At 34.8% G+C, this 17,633-nt stretch overlaps 1 protein-coding gene across 1 annotated transcript in view; it reads left to right on the top strand.

Moving 5' to 3' along the window:
- LOC135157190 (uncharacterized) overlaps positions 1–17,633 on the top strand; it is a 62,568-nt gene that overhangs the window by 39,279 nt on the left and 5,656 nt on the right. Inside the window, exons 4-5 of the mRNA XM_064112067.1 lie at positions 11,022–11,119; positions 16,249–16,459. Coding sequence (XP_063968137.1) covers positions 11,022–11,119; positions 16,249–16,459 — 309 coding nt within the window. The remainder of the gene's footprint in view (positions 1–11,021; positions 11,120–16,248; positions 16,460–17,633) is intronic.

Here is a 17,633-nt window from a genome sequence, read left to right as displayed (position 1 = left end):
TGTTGCTGGGTGACAGCTCTAACGTTACAGCAATATTCAAAAGTGAAATTGAGATATCGAACCTTCAAAATAGGAATACATTGATGGCCAGTGTCCATTTCCATTTCAAGTAGATATTAAAAAATTGAGTCGATAAATTGATTTTTGTGTTTGAATATGTGGCCCTCTATAAAACTATTCTTGGATTAAATATGCGTTATTCATAACAAAATGAAGATTTTTAAACATTTTCAGATATTTTCTAACTAGCCTGCGGGCTACTATTTACAATCTTGTCGTGTCGTTAGTTTGGGATCCAACGCTGCTTAAATCAATTAGAATTACTTTTTTACTGGTGATATAATCTGATCCAAACCAAATTCATTACCACTGGCGTAGGACCCCGCCCTCAAAAAGTTAAATGATGGGGCCAGACATGGAGTATGGGGTAAAATGTCAAATAAATGTGTGCGACCGAATGGATTGAGCCCAAAATTACGATTTTAATACACCAATATGTTTTTTGACAGATTATAACATATCATCCAGAAAATATAATAATTTCCTCCTTTCCTTTTCTTTCTCCTAACTTATTTTTTTTTTCAATCTTGAAATTTGTTTAGGGGTCAACGGCCCCAAGCCCCCCCCCCCCCCATTTTTACAGCAGTAGTCATGATTACTGAACATCATAAAATGTAAATACTTCCAAGTCGTTTCCCCCCTCATAGTCTTTGTTTATATCAAATTCCCCCCCCCCCCCCCAATAAGTATGATGATCTCCGCCAACTAAATAACAAGTATTAAAATAATGCTGGATGATAGGCCCAGTGATGCGACAAATATTTCTTGAAAATCTTTATTTCGTGATAATGTTCAAACGAAGTTTAAATTGCAAATTCCAATGACCAAGTTCAATTCACAGATGAATGTTACTATACTCAGTATTCCTATTCATTTGAAATGAATAAAATAATTGAAGGAATGTCGCATGTTTTTTGTTGTATTATTTAACCTCATTTCAATTAAATTAAACATCTATTTTATTCCGATTGACATTTAGTCATTTTCATGTATAATATACATATCAATAATATCATTGATTTAGTAGAGAAAACTATGAATGTAAAATACAGTACATAAATTGTACATGGAAGAATGCGTAAAAACCCAGAGAGCAGGTGCCTTTGTCGGAAATCGGGATACCTTTAATACCATGAGTAAACAACAATTGAAAAAGAAAGGGCTAAAAGAAGGGAAAGGAAGAGAGGAGAAGAAAATAGCATAAAGAGGCGAGTAAGCAAGTAGAATAATTAAAAAAGGGCATGAACTTATGATACAAATGACCTATGAGTAGATTTAACGCATATTTTAGAGAAGTAGCTTTTTATTTTTTTGATCTCCTGCAAATTAATGAGGAGACATTCGCTTAAAATATTATTCTGGCATATTAAAGCCTATTTTTACAGGAACGTATTAAAAGTTATCTCACCTTTTTTCGTACTTGACAAGTATTTGGACAATTTTTCTTTTGGCGACCCCATTGGAGCAAAATGGCATTTTTGCTGTATCGGAAATAGCGGAAGCAGCTTTTTGCCTCAATGGGGGCTCCAAAATGGCAGATTTTTCCATAAATAGGCAAAGTACGAAAAAGGGGTGGGTAACTTCGGGAGGCCCGGGGGGGATAGACTTTGATTTCCCAGCACTTCTTAATATGTAGCTAATAGAAAAATAACTACTCTTTTCTGAATTATCTGCAAGTAGTTTTAAGACGATTTATGTGGCTTGCTTTATAGCGGAAACAGCTTTTTGCCTCAATAGGGGCTCCAAAATGGCTGATTTTCCCATAAATAGGCAAAATACGGAAAAGGGGTGATAATTTCGGCAGCACCCTAAGGGGGTAGGCTCCAGTTCCCTAGCACTTCTTTATGTGTAGCTGATAGGCAAAAAACTACTCTTTTATCTCCATATAGTTTAAAGGCGATTTATGTGGCTTGTTTTACAACAGAAATAGCTTGTTTGCCTCAATGGGGGCTCCAAAGTGGCAGATTTCCCCATAAATAGGCAAAATACGAAAAAGGGGTGGGTAACTTCGGCAGGCCCCTGAGGGGGTAGGCTTCGATTTCCTAGCATATCTTTATATGCAGCTGATAGAGAAAGAAGTATTATTTTGTCTCTAAGTAGTTTTAAGACGATTTACATGATTTAAGTAGCTTGCTTTACAGCGGAAACAACTTTTTGCCTCAATGGGGGCTCCAAAATGGCAGATTTTCCCATAAATAGGCAAAATACGGAACAGGGGGTGTGTAGACGCTTCGATGTCCCAGCACTTCTTTATATGAAGCTGATAGAGAAAAGCCTACTATTTTGTCCCCAAGTGATTTCTTGACAATAAAAGTGGCTTTACTACATAGCAGAAATGTTCTTTTTGCCTTAATGGGGCCTCATAATGGCAGATTTTTACATAAATAGATAACATACTGAAAATGTTTGGGTGACTTTGGCAGCCCCCTGAGCGAGAAGGTTGCCAGCACCTCTTTATTTATAACAAATAGATAAAAGGTTACCAATTTGTGTTAAAGTGGTTTCAAATGAATAAAAGAGGGTTTGCTACATAGTAGAAATCGCAAATTTTCCCAAGAAATAGACAAACTTCAAAAAAAGGATGGGATGAATTTGGCAGCCACCCTCCCCCCCCCCCCCTTCGGCCAATGAACCCTATAAAAGAATTTACAATTTAAAAAAAGAAAAAAAATGAGTTTGAAGAAAGAAAATGGAATGTGGGATCAGATTATATCCCCAGTGAACAAGAAATGCTAATTGATTCATGCAGCGTTTTATCTCAAGCTAACGGCACTACAAGATTGTGAAAAGTAGCCCATATAAGGTATTATCTGAAATGTCTAGAAATATTTCCAAAATTTTCATTGTGTTAGGAAAAACGCATATTTAGTCCCACTGTAGTTATATGCATGTAGAGCGCCTCATGTTTAACGACACAAAATCACTTTATCGTATCATTTTTTCATATATACCTGAGATGGAAATGGATATTGGCAATGGGTGTATTCCTATTTTGAAGGTTTGATATCTAAATTTCACTTTTAAATGTTACTGTAACGTTAGAGCTGTCACCCAGCAACATTTTGATACATAAATGACGTATTTCTGGCATGTATACACAAGCGGAGATATGGCAACTTACATTTCACCTTACCCTTAAATGTTATTGTTTTTTTCAATTTTTTGCTATTTTATATCGCTCTTTAAATTCGACTGTAGAAAAAAAAGTGATACCGCATTTTGAGACTACTACCTACCTAGCAGTAATCTAGAGGGTCCCCAGTGGTGTAAAACCTTTTCTGTGGTGTGGGTTGTACGAACTCCTTAAATTGGGCCCCTATGAGATTTTGCTCTTGGACTATTAGAAACCATTTATGGTAAGCGTTCTGCCGATGTCTATTGAAAAGCTTTCATTTGTTCACCCCAAGCCTTTTCTGAGGTGCAGCCCCATGAAAGTCGGGTTGGTATGCTAACATATAGAAATGTGACCAAACTAACCTTAATTTTTGAGCGAGAACCTTTTTTTTGCTTGTAATTTTTTTTTTTCAAACCAGCATCCCTTCTTGAAAAATCATTCCCAGGACCCTGCCTGTCACCTATTGCCGTTTAGCTACAACGCTTGCCTCCATTTTCCTATTGGGTATCAGCATATGGCCTATGTTTAAAATGGCGAGTGCCTTCTGTCAAAATTACGTCAAAAAATCATTAATCTAAGTATTTAACAGAAGAATAAATAAAGATGATAAACTAATGATGGTGTTTTTAGGAGGAAGGGGGCTGTAAAATGTATTACTTGGAATGCCGGTCTTTTATATATTTTTTTCATAATTATCTTTTTAAAATAGTTATCCTGCTTGTCACTTTTTTCGGTCATCACATACTAACCAGAACCCTCCATGATGACCCCCACCCCCTCTCCTCGCTATTGCCATTTGTGAAATCCTGGATCAGCACCTGGGCGTCGTTTCTCAGTCGGTTTCTCGAAGCAGCAGTATTTCACAGTGCCAGGGATTTTGGTCCCGGAAAAATGATTTGAAAAGGACAAAAAAGGGAAAGAAAAAAAAAAGGTTAGCACTAAAAAATGACGGTGATTTGGGTTAAATTTCTGCTCTTAAAAACACCTACCAGGAGGTGGTGCCTACGGGGAATAACACACGCAACACCCCCTCCCCCTCGGTAAATCTTCAGCATCCCTTCTTCCCGGTGCCATGGACAAAGCTTATAGCAACACAGTTCTGTTAATTGTAGCTTTAAAGGGATGGGCTGAAAGTATTTACATCTTAATGCATAGAGTGTTATTCACTGAGCAAAATGCCGAAAATTTCATCAAAATCGGATAACAAATAATAAAGTTATTGAAGTTTAAAGTTTAGCAATATTTTGTGAAAACAGTCGTCATGAATATTCATTAGGTGGGCTGATGATGTCACATCCCCACTTTCCGTTTTCTTATGTTATTACATAAAATAATATTTTTTTCATTATTTCATACTTTTGTGAATAAAATGCCTCCCTTATAATGAAATAAGTTGCAGCATTAAATATCTAATGCACTAAATCAGTTGTGAATCCAATTTTTCTAGTTCTTGGAGGAAAAAATTGAATTAACCTAATTTCATATAATAAAATACAAAAGAACAAGTGGGGATGTGACATCATCAGCCCACCTAATGAATATTCATGACGACTGTTTTCACAAATTGTTGCTAAACTTTAAAATTCTATAACTTTGTTATTTTGTTATCCGATTTTGATAAAATTTTCTGCATTTTGCTCAGTGAATTCTACTCTATTTATTAAGCTATAAATACTTTCAGCCCGGACCATCCCTTTAAAGGGCCCTTTACTTTATTTGAAATTCCCCGTTATTTTGCTAGAGAAATTACAGTGTATGCATTTGGCGGAACTTCACAATGTAAAAACAGGAAACTTCGTCTCCAAAATATGTTTTCACCACAACTTCCTTTTTCATTCAGTTGAAACGCACTAAGGTCGATCGTTTTAGTGATTTGGGAAGCAGTTCGGGAAGGCGAGGGGAATAGAGGTCAGCAAATTTATTTGTGTGTAGGTTGTTTTTAGCATTTACCGTATGTGAACGCGAACTTGTAATGGCGGTATTTTAGAGGAATATATATGATATATATATTTTTTTTTTTTTTTTGGGGGGGGGGGTTGAAAGAGAAAACCATCAAATCGGGTAATAAGCTATTCCACCTCTTTTCTCTCTGATATTCTCCGTCACCCCTCGATGTATCCCCCTCCAATGATTCCCTCCCTCTTGATTAACTTTCATGTTCTGATTCTTTCTCTCCTTTTTTTCTTTCTTCCCTTCTCTTTCTCTCTCTCTCGCTCTCTCTCAGAATGAGGTTCACAATCTTCAAAAAATATAAATATACATATATATATATTTATATGTGTGTGTGTGTGTGTGTGTTGTTATGTATAAGAATTGTAAGAGCAATTACATTCATTTATTTCGTTATTTCCTCTTTAAGGATATTCATAGCATAGAATGATTAAAAATGTTCCAGAATGTCTCAGTAAAGCTTTGTTAGACATGAGTAATCTTTGAATATTCTTTGTTATTTCTGGAATTTGCAAACGATAGAGAATGTAGACAATACAGACTGCTAAACAATAGATTGCTACACAATAGACTAGTGGCAGTGAAAAGAACAATAGGATTAGCTATATTGTTGACTATTGTTAATTTCACTGAAGTCATTCATGAGTCTTCTAGCATTTGATTGCTCCAGAAAGAAGGAGAATGTTCTTTTTGTAGACAATACTAGAAGCTTCCAGAATAGTGAATAATTTGTATATAAGCTGGCAGTTTCTTCAAGGATCTCATCATATCACATCAGATCAGAACTCAGAGTTTCACACCAGACTTTAGGTCAGAGCAGAGTTTATTTCCACCTGGAATATTTATCTTCTGTGGAATTATTTGCACGCCATCAATGAACTGTTTGCAGTTACTTTGAGAGAGGAATTCTCAGTTCTCATCGAGATCATCAAGCTGTTTTAATGAACGCTTTTCAACCCATGGATTGCTGAAATTGACTGTTAATCATCATCAACATCTTCTTCACGGACATTTCAACTCGTTACAGTGACTCTTGTTATTCATCGTGCTTCAACATCAATTTCGTCATCGCCATCATTGTGAACTTTAATTTACGGAATCTTCGCCAACCAACTTGGATTTTATTGGGATATGATATCATAAACTTGGATTGCACATCTAGATAACTCTTAAAGACATGTAAGATGTTTTGTTTTTATTTTTTTTGATTGATGTACATGTATTTCCAGTAATAAAAATAAAGGAAATCAAATTTAAAACTAAATTTTCATTGTTATTTCTTGCAGTATCGTAACAGTGTGTGTGTGTGTGTGTATACAGTGCGTCCCACAAAAAATGAAACCGAGATTTATCGATGATTTATCATAACTTAATCACAAATAAAATAGACAAATGACCTACCATTGTAAAGCTTAGACTCTCCTCTTTCATCTGAAATTACTTAAACTATTACCCATTCACGCATGAGTGAGCAAAAACAATTTGAAGAGAGGATACAAAAAAGTCATTAGGCGGGCTGTATTTGGGTTTCAAAAATAAAACCACATTTAAAAAAAGTTCAATATCTGCTCTTTAATTTGATACCTCAATTACAGAAAATGGTCAAGAAATAACAAAGTTACGGTTATTTGAAATAAGGCTTGAATTTCAATAATTTCATAAAATGAAGAGGTTTTACAGGCTAGCGTTCAAACTCACTCGACACTCTGTTTTGTTGACGATCAGCCATGCATTAAGTCTTTTGTTAACCATGCGATAGCTTCTGTGGGAAACCGGTGAAAACACGTTTATTTAATAAAATTATGGAAATACAAGCATTGTTTCGAGGGAACATAACTTTTTCACTTCTTGACCATTTTTTTGTGATCAAGGTATCAAATAAAAGAGCAGATTTTTTTTTAGGCATGTGATTTTCTTTTTGAAATTCAGATACCCCCCGCCAAATGAGTTTTTAGTATCCTTTCTTCAAATTGTTTTAGCTCACTCATGCGCGAATGAGGAATAATCTAAGTAATATCAGATGAAAGAAGAGATTCTTAGCTTTACATTGGTAGGTCATTTGTCTATTATGTATTTGTGATTAAGTTATGATAAATCATCGCTTAGTCTCGGTTTCGTTTTTTCTGGGACGCACTGTAATAAAGTCAAATGATCTGCTCGGAGATAATAAGTAGATTCAAACACAGAAAAGTATCAAAACTCCGTGGACAATAATATTTTAACGAATTTTCGAAACGGAGGAAGAGAGAGAAAGGGAGAGCGCTTGAAAAAAAGAAAGAAAGAAAGAGAAGGAAGGAAGGAAGAAGATAGGGGAGAAAGAAAAAAGAGGTGATGAGGACAGAAAGTTTTTGGAACAGAAGATTATCCATCGCCTTGGATGTCTCCAACCCCATGGACTCAATGTATCATTCCATTCATTTCGTCTGACGTAGATATTTCTTTTCTTTTACTTTCTATTCCTTGTCCTTTTTTCTCTTTTTCCCCTATCTCCTTCTTTCCTTCTCTTTCTTTCTTTCATGAAATAGAACTAGATCTGTATACTTTTTAAGTTAAGATGACATTATAGATTGTAACCTATCTTAAGTTTAATAACCCGGCATGGTCATAGACCCTACTTGACCTTTGAACTTGATCATGTGAACGGAAAACACTGTAAATGGTTACCAAAAGCGTTAACCTCACTGAAAAGTGACATCATTTGCAACACATCATTCGACATTAAATGTAAGTTTTGAGTCTGGTAATTTGTTTTTTTTAATACAATTAGAATCATATTTTTTCTTAACAAAGGTTAATTATTTTTATACCACTGGATTCCTTGTCCTCATAAATTTTAGTTTAGGTGCAAAAGTTATGATTCTAGGTTATTTATAAGCCGATATATTGAAAAATCCCTTTCACGGCGGCCATTTTGAATAATCCAAGATGGCGGCCATATAGGGGTCGGTGCAAATAAAAACATTGTTTTCTGATAGCTTATACAATAACCTTTCCAAAAATATATAGTTTTCAATTTCTCCAAATAAAATCCGGCGAAAGCTAAAATATGAACATAGTGAACCTGACTATATGGGAAGGGTGGTCGACCGAGGTCAGCAGACTGTCGCTGGACAGTGTTTCCATTTGGGTCAACATAGTTTGTAGTGGAATATAATAAGTTTAGTCTCAGTATAAGCTCAAGGTCAGAAAGTCTATGGAATGTCAGTGTAGGATAGTGCAGATCTGTTCAGACTGAGATATCTTGTTGTGTATAGGCAGTAGAATTAGGGGAAACACCAAATGGTCAGCATTTTGTAGTACAAAAAGAGAACAGGACTTTATGACGTGGCATGGAGAACTGCCACATGAATTGAATAGTGAAGAGACTTTTTGCATTGAATATATGATTGGACAGAGTTGGATTGGATGTGAAGAGAAAGAGGACACATTTTGGCAGTTGTAGAATATTTAATTTTGTGATGAACCGGATATTGAGCATTTGTGAGCAATTTATTCATTTATCTTGGAATTTACCTTGGCAAAAGGCATAAAGTTATACACAACTTATATGCCCATCTGCACCCAAACGTTGGAAATGGAGTCAAAACATCTTGATAAACGCTACCCAGATTGTGAATATTTTTTTGAAGCCAATTATTGAAATCAAAACACCTTGGAAGACGCTATCCTGATTTATGTTCTTTGATCTTGAACATTCGTTTTGGTCAACACTTGATAAGAGACGCTATCCGGAGTATCCTCTTAAAGCGTTTTTATTCAAATCAACTTTTTGTTTGGGTGGACTTGTCCCTTAATTTTAGATCCCTTGAGATGTTATCCTGGTCGATTATTGAGACATTTATTTAGGAGAGATTCTACACTTCCTGAGCTCCCGTTATCTCCATATCAGACAAAGAGACACAAACTGCTTCCTTTTATTTTGTTTCATTTTCATTGTGGATACTGACCGATTGATTTTTATTTAATATAGGATTTTGTTATTCTGTTTCTGTCCAAGCCATGATATTACAGTTTTGTTGAGAGTGTTCCTTTCAATATAATCCCCAGTTATTCTACAAAACCTGTTTGACTTTGTTTTTTGTTTGACTCCTTGACTACAGAAATGTTAGTTTGACCCTTACAAATGTAAAAAACTAAAGCTGGTGTAATAACAATCAGGTGTTGAACTTACACCAAAAAGTCAACACCGGAGTATATGACTGATGGGTGTTTCATAAAGCTGTTCGTAAGTTAAGAGCGACTTTAAGAACGACCGGTGATCCTTTCTTGAGGTAAATGGTATATTCATTGGCAATGGTTAAGCGCGTAAGAAACGTTCACCAGCCGTTCTTAAAGTCGCTCTTAACTTACGAACAGCTTTATGAAACGACCCCCTGTCCAGCTCTTGCTATGTTTTAAGGTGCTCCAAGACCCGAAAGACATAATGAAAGGTGATGCTGGTGCGTATATGGCACTTTGGGTTAACACCTTTTAAATTTGTTATAAGGTCAAGTTGAATCGGGAGTATAGAGAGAGGGGTGTCTTGGCCATGTAACTGTCTATTTATTGTTATGTAAGCCCATTTTGTCAATTCGAATTAATAAGTCAATTCGTACATTCATATATGGGGAAATTATCAGAGATGATAATATATCTGCCGTGTCTCTATATCAGCGTGTTTTGGTAGCACCACCCCCCCCCCCATTATACTTATTATACCTCTCTCATTTGAAATTTTCTTTCCCTGTCCACTATTATTTAGTTATATTCCTATCATTTTGTGCGATAAAATTGTACTGCAGGGTCTGCAGTTTGGTTGTCTACGGCCCTTTCCCTCCGATGCCGCCTTCAATTTTCAACTCTGAGCTTAAGATGGCGGTCACCCCATTTCAATTGGCATACATGTTTCAACAATTTGAAATAAAAATTTTCCGAGTGTAATATATATTTGAATTATAATGATAGTAATCATTATGATGGAAAATGCTTATTGTTATTCAATGTTGAAAAATGATTATACCTTTGAACATTTGTTATTGAATGTGGAAATAAAATAAAATAAACTCAGCCATGCCATCTATTTTTGTTGCTTTCACCATTTCTTGTTTTTTCTTCTTAACATTTCATTATAAGCAGCACCGTTCGTGTATGTTTTTTTTTATTTTGTCTTAGTTCTGTATTTTGTTATATGTATTTATTTGTTTATCAGTAAGTCTTCGTAAGCAAATATCAGTGATATATCTCCCACGGGGCGGATCCAGGATTTTCCAGGGGGGGGGGGGGTGGGTTGTACAGAAAAGAAAAAATTAACAAGCCCCCGAAAAGATGATCTAGGTCTGGAGTAATTTGACAAGCAAAAAAGGGGGATTTTTAACAAGGTACATGTTGTTCCCGGAAAAATTTCACAAGCAAAAAAAATTATTTTCAATAAAAAATTGACAAGCTAACAAAAAGTCCTCAATTCAGTATGAACGACACATTCCCCTAAAAACTATTTACTATGACTCTAAAGGGGGCGGGCTAGATGTGCCCCATCAGGATCCGCCACTGGCATTTATATTTTGTAATGGGGTCACATTATCCAAGCTATGATTAAAAGAAGAAAACATTTCCACATATTTTTTTGTCAATTGAAAATGTGTTAAAAATTTGCTATTAAAATATCATATATAATTATGTACATTTCTTTATAATGTATTATTTCAATTTACATGTTTATACATTGTATGTGTATGATGTTTATCCCGTTGGAAATAGAATGAAAGATGGATTTGAATATGAATATGATCTAACGGATCAACTCCACTTTTACACAGAAGCTGGTGATTAGTTAAGAAACAGTTAAATTGCCCAAAGTCCATTTTCCGATTTAAAAGTTACGCCATATCGAATGAATTGAACTTTTTGTCTTATATAGATGCAGAACCTGCTTATTATTGGACCAAATTTTTCGATTCGGGCCCGCCTAATAATGATGGAGATGAAACTGAAGACAGGAGTGATCACCAGAGACAGGTATGCAGGAGGTTCCATGACATTTGCTCCGGCGACAATTGCTCCGCTGTTGATTTCATACACTAAATAAATGACCAACTTCAACCCTGGATTTAAAACTAAAGGCGACCGCACACCTTACGACTGGTCTGCGACCCGATTTAGGAACAAATCGCATTTTGCTCATTTTCTGAAGATGTGAATGGGACATATCATTTTATTTGAGGTTGAAATTAATTGAAATAATAATATTATAACAATTTTGAAAGATTGCAAGCCCTTATTTTGGAGTAAAGTCCAAATTAGGTTCAAATCGTAGCCAATCGTAAGACTGCTATGACGTCATTACGACTAGATATTAAATTCGCTTTTATTCTAAGAAGGATGATAGCATAGTCACAAATTTGATCATAGGTATTCGTACGATGATTTCGAACATTACACAGTAAAATATTCCAAGTCTCAATATTAGCATCAAATTCTATTACATTTTATTCTGAAATCGGGTCGCAGACCAGTCGTTAGGTGTGCGGTGGCCTTTAGACAAAATGAAACCGGGAGCAATTGTCGGCGGAGCAAATGTCGTGTTACCATGCAGGTTCGCCAAATTTATCAGCATATCAAAGCCTGCAGTAAGTTTGAGCAAATCTAAAGATAATTAAAACAACCGTTCCAAAAATTTAACGACTATGGCCCGTATTCTGAAGTCGTGTTTAACTTAAACTCAGGTTTAAAGTTGTGGTTTAAGTATGGGAAGCCAAAAGTATCAAATTTGTGCTCTTTCCTGATTCATCGATGGTGAAGCCAATAATCTTTTTATACTTCCTAGACAATTATGAATGATTTGAGAGCCAAATGAGCTGAAATATGATATCTCTACTGCTAGTGATTTATGTAACAATTGGCTCGCCATACTTAAACCACAACTTTAAACCTGAGTTTAAGTTAAACCCGACTTCAGAATACGGGCGTATGGGTATTAATTATAAAGATTTTCAGGCCTGAGACAAAAAGAGCAATGAATGCGGAGGGGGAGGATGGGACTTTCTTTCATTTTTGTATAAAACCATTTCTCGTGCACGTATGGAGAACATTCTACCTTCGTATATATGTTTACCATAAAATATTAATATTCACACATTATTTCATAAGTTGTCACATATTTCTATGTTTTTGTATATTTACCGATTTTAATATATATATATTTTTATTCTTGTGGTTGTCACCTTACAAGTCCAGGTCGGTTTGGAAAGCCTGTGGGCTTCAGTCATTTGTTTTACCCTTTCCTTCCAAAGGCAACCTGGACCTGGATTCAATTCAATTTATTTATTAGGTAAAAATCACATGAGTAGATATATACATTGTAAAATGTGAGGATCAAACACCCTAGGAAAGCCAGAGGCTTGAAAAGCAGGGGGATCCATAACAGATAAATAACAGTGATACAAATATAGCAATTTAATTACAGTAGGAATAAAATACGTAGGAAATAGCAATTGAAATAATACATGAAACAAGTTACAATATTTACAATACATGACAAAACAAGATAAAACAAAATATATCATATAACTGTTTGTTTAGTTTTGGTTCAAAATGGATTGTTGACATCCTTGTTCTTTCCCTCTTTGTACTCATGTATTTGCTTTAATTGTAACTTGATCTTTGTTGAAATGCTGAATAAAATAGTAATAATAATGATAATAATGATGATGATGATGACGATAATAAGAATAATAATAATAATTATTATTATTATCATTGTTATTATTATAGTAATACAAGTATATAATTATCTTTATGAATTTGAAAGAAATGTGTTTAAAAAGATATTTTGGGTAGGCCTATCGAATATGTAACATCAACACTGGCGGATCAAGGGGGGGAGCCAGCCTGTGCCACACCCCCCTTAAGAGGCACAATTAAAAATGCCATTGAAATAGAAAAATAGAAGTGTGCCCCCTCCCCCCCTTTGAAAATGAAGACCTTTCATATAATAGAGGTAATCAAGTATTATTGAATATTCTGCCAGAGTTTCAGGTCACATGACTAAGGTCAAATGTCACTTAGGGTCAACGAACTCTGATCATGTTGGGGGTATTTTGTGGAATTGTTATCATAACTTTGACATTTTGCGGATGTAGTTCATGAAACTCAGACATAAGAGCAATTAAGTATCCCTGAACATCCTATGCGAGTTTCAGGTCACATTACCAAGGTCAAAGGTCATTTAGGGTCAACGAACATTGATAATGTTGGGAGTATTTGTGAAATTGTCATCATAACTTTAAAGTTTATAGATTTAGTTCATGAAACTTGGGACATAAGAGTAACCATGTATCACTGAATATCTTGCGCTTGTTTCTGGTCACATGACCAAAATCAAAGGTTATTTGGGGTCAGTGAACTTTGGCCGTGTTAGGGGTATTTGTAGAATTGGCATCATAACTTAGTAAGTTTATGTATCTACACATTATACATATTATAATTCATGAAAGTTTAACATAGACATAATGATAATCAAGTATGAATGATTTTTTTGCAAATGTCTTAGGTCCATGACCATGGTCAAAGGTCATGTTGGGACAATGGACATAGTATTTTATTATCATATGAGTGTTTTCTTTTGTGAATAATTATTTAATAGCTGTTTTCAAAGTCAGCACTGCTGCTATATTGAATCGCGTAATGCAGGCGAGACTGCCAGAGGCGTTCCACTTGTTTCTTTTTTTCTGGCTTGTCAATTTATTTTGTGCGGACGAAATGTCCTTAATTTATGGTTAAAACCTTTTTATATCTCGCTCTCTCTCTCTCTCTCTCTCTGTTGTCAAAATTTTCCTCGGGAAAATGTGCCCCCCCCCCCCTTGTAAAATCCTGTTTCCACCCCTAAACATCAATATCATGTATTTCATTACATTTTTATATAACGGAAAATAAAATGATGCTCTTGATTAGCTCTCTGCTTTGGTATGCACATGCATGGAGTTATGAGGAAATTATACACCTAATATGTAAAAATATAGGTTTTTGTGTCTACGACACAGTCAAATACATTTTATTTAATTATTGGAGGAAAACAAGAAAAAAAATGTGTAATTCGCTGTCACTTTTGTGTGATAAAATATACATGTTTATACATTATTTGCTTATATTCCTTGCATTGTATATTTGTCTTGTATCATTTTGTACTTCTTGTTATGAACAAAATACTGGCAATTGCCAGTGAAGTTCTAATAAATTCAATTCAATTCATTATATCTCATTTTTTTATTATGGCTCTTTTTTGCAAGAGGTTTTATAAGCTTATCATTTGCCCTTATCATCGTTATTGATCACTTTCGAGCCTCAATAAAAAAAATCATGTAATACGTTGCAAAAGTGCTAATTAGATTTGATTTGATTTATTTCTGTTCTGCATGAAAATATGATACGGTAACACAAATAAAGCAAAGACGTTTTGACAATAAATCAGATTTATACATTATTGAACATAAAATCACTTGGGGAAGATGGATTGCCATTGTAAGCCAAAATGCTTGAGAAATTAACAAACCTATATATATATATATATATATATATATATATATATATATATATATATATATATATATATATATATATATATATATATATATATATATTGTAAAGAAATGGATGAAGCGAACAATGGTAGGCGTAGCTTAAATCAAGGTTCCCCAGAGCTGTCTACCCTTTGGAAAAATTGGTGATGCCGAAAAAATGTCTCTGCCGGGAATCGAACCCGGGCCCCCAGCTTTGAACGCCGGTGCCTTAACCACTAGACCACAGAGACGGGTTGGTGGCTCTGGGGAACCTTGATTTAAGCTACGCCTACCATTGTTCTCTTCATCCATTTCTTTACAATATTTAAATAAAAGAGTTGCCAAAACTGTTGTACATTTATAACTTTACACATATATATATATATATAGCAGGAATATGGCAGGTATTTATTCCTTGAAATGCCACCGCGCTGTAAAATGCTGCGGGGATAAAGCCAGGGTACTAACATGACTAATATCCAATGAAGCGCATAGGGACGCATTTGGCAGTGATATATATATATATATATATATATATATATATATATATATACTTGGAAGACAGAAATAACGACGAGTGAGACGAAGCTCTCAAGTTTCCTTTTTTATTGCAAGCTTTCGGCCATCATCGGCCTTCGTCAGGCAAAAGAAAATCAGATGGAACGAACATAGTATTTACATATATATAACTTAGGTATGATAGTATAATATTGCATGTGTTATAATAGTACTACAGAGTTACGATTTAGAGTTTTACAATATGGTTAGAATATGATTAACATTTAAAATCATTCAGTTGTAGTTACCGTAATTTTATTGCTGAACTCTCATCGACCATAGAGGGCGGTATGTTGTCCGGTGGGACGGTGACCTGTAGGGGGGCATTAATATTTGTATTATCAGTCATTGTAAGGTCATGATCTATCATCGTATCTTGAACAGAATTTATCGTATTGAATAATCACCATTATATGCCATCATATTTACAATCAGCATTATGTATTATCAGAATATAAACATCATTATAGTTATTATCAAATATTGGAAATGAACATATAATCTTCATAATTATCATCGTGTATATATCATATCATCGTTATAATCATTATCATCATAAATCATCAAGTAAAAACATCATAATAAAGAACAGACAACTAAAGAAAGTGTGAAGGTATATTAACATCATATCAATGTATATAGGTATCATCATCATTTTGCATGTGGAATATGGGTAAAAAGATTTAGTTGTAGTTATCAGATAAGTTGTGATATGATGTTAATATATACCGATTATGATCATTTCGATTATGATGTTTATTCCTTATTTATAGTTATAATTGTATGATAACTTATACTCTTTTAATGCAGTTTAAAAATACACCACCTAAATCTGAATTCGCAAACATATTGTTTTATTTACTTAGAATATATTTATGTGTGTGTATGCAGCGCATTATATATACACATGTGTGTGTTAGGGTGTGTGTGTTAATAGCTCCATGGTATCATGGTATAAGTGTAAAAAATCCTATTACGTGTAACCATAAAGTATGGTTAAATCATATTACATTATTCTTGTATTATATTTAGGCTAATGACGAAAGCTACGAGTTATTATGCGAGAGCCCAGCTTATGCCGAGTGTCGGGTTAAGGAGTCCGACGTTCCGTGGTACGACGGGAATCCATCATTCGTTCCTCAGTACGAGTTTCCGTGCGACAGTGCTGGGATCAGTTGCGAATCGCAAGGCGACGGACAAACATGCCCCGACCTTGAGGTCCGATATGCTTGCCTCAACACCAGTGAGTAGACTAAATGAAGATTGGTCATTGTATGGTCTAGTGGTTAGGACACTAGATTCATGATCGTGAAATTGTGAGTTCGAATTCCCGGTATTCCCTTGTCTCCACGTTGATAAAAATACTTAAAAAAAACTATGACTGATTAACTTAGGCGTAAAATGTTTTCTATGTAATTGGTTGTACCAGCTTGGCGTTTTTCACCAGAAAGCTGTCCTGGAGAGTACGGGGGTTGCCATAACAGAAACATGGAGACAATAGGGGTGTGTGAGGGCCTTAGTTTATATTGGTGTCGGTGTGGAACTGTTCTTTTAAAAACGTATCTATATACTTATCCTTGTTTATGAAGAGGGTGCGCTGGACGCGTGTCGAAGAGGCCAAAATTTTACGAATGCATTTTCTAGAGCTTAAATATGTTAAACCTCTTCCCCGAGTTTGTACAATCAAGCATGTAGTCTCAATATTATTCCAATTTCCAAGTCGCAAAATTTGGCAACATGTGAAGAGTTTAGTTGCAAAAGGGGTTAGGTCCACTTTGGACCATTTTGAGAAAAACCATGTTTTTTTATTCTCACTTATTGCAATATTCTTATGAGAAACTAAATTGTCATGATGTACTACTCTATTATGTAAAGATAAAATTTTGTCTAAAAGAAATCTACCTGTCTTCAATTTTTTTCTATATATTTTTGAAAAAATTATCTAGTGGACATAACCCCTTTTGCAAGCAAACTAAAATGAATCCAATCTCTTTTGATTGAAAAAGTGATTTTTCTTTGCCACTTTCATTCACGTTTTCATTTGAATTTCAAACTTTCTTTGGTATCATCAGAGTGACTAAAAATTTAGAGGTTTAGAGACAGAAAACAATAAAATTTATGAAAAATGGACCTAAGCCCTTTTTGACAAATGAGTTCTTCATAAGAGTTTAGTTGCAAAAGGGGTTAGGTCCACTCCAAGAAAATATTTTTTTTAATTCTCCCATATTGCAATATTCTTATGCGAAACTGAATTTTCATGATACCCTACCATGAGAACATACCATTGGGTATGAAGGGGAATCTACCTGTCTTCATATTTTTTAAGATATCCTTTTGCAACTAAACTGAAATTGACCTAACCCCTTTTGAAAAAAAGTGGTTTTTCTTTGCCATTTTTGTTCACATTTTAATAGGAA

The sequence above is a fragment of the Lytechinus pictus genome, chromosome 17 (assembly GCF_037042905.1).
Source record: "Lytechinus pictus isolate F3 Inbred chromosome 17, Lp3.0, whole genome shotgun sequence".
Lineage (NCBI taxonomy): Eukaryota > Metazoa > Echinodermata > Echinoidea > Temnopleuroida > Toxopneustidae > Lytechinus > Lytechinus pictus.
Note: the sequence above shows the minus strand (reverse complement) of the source record. Positions and strands in the feature narration are given on the sequence as shown.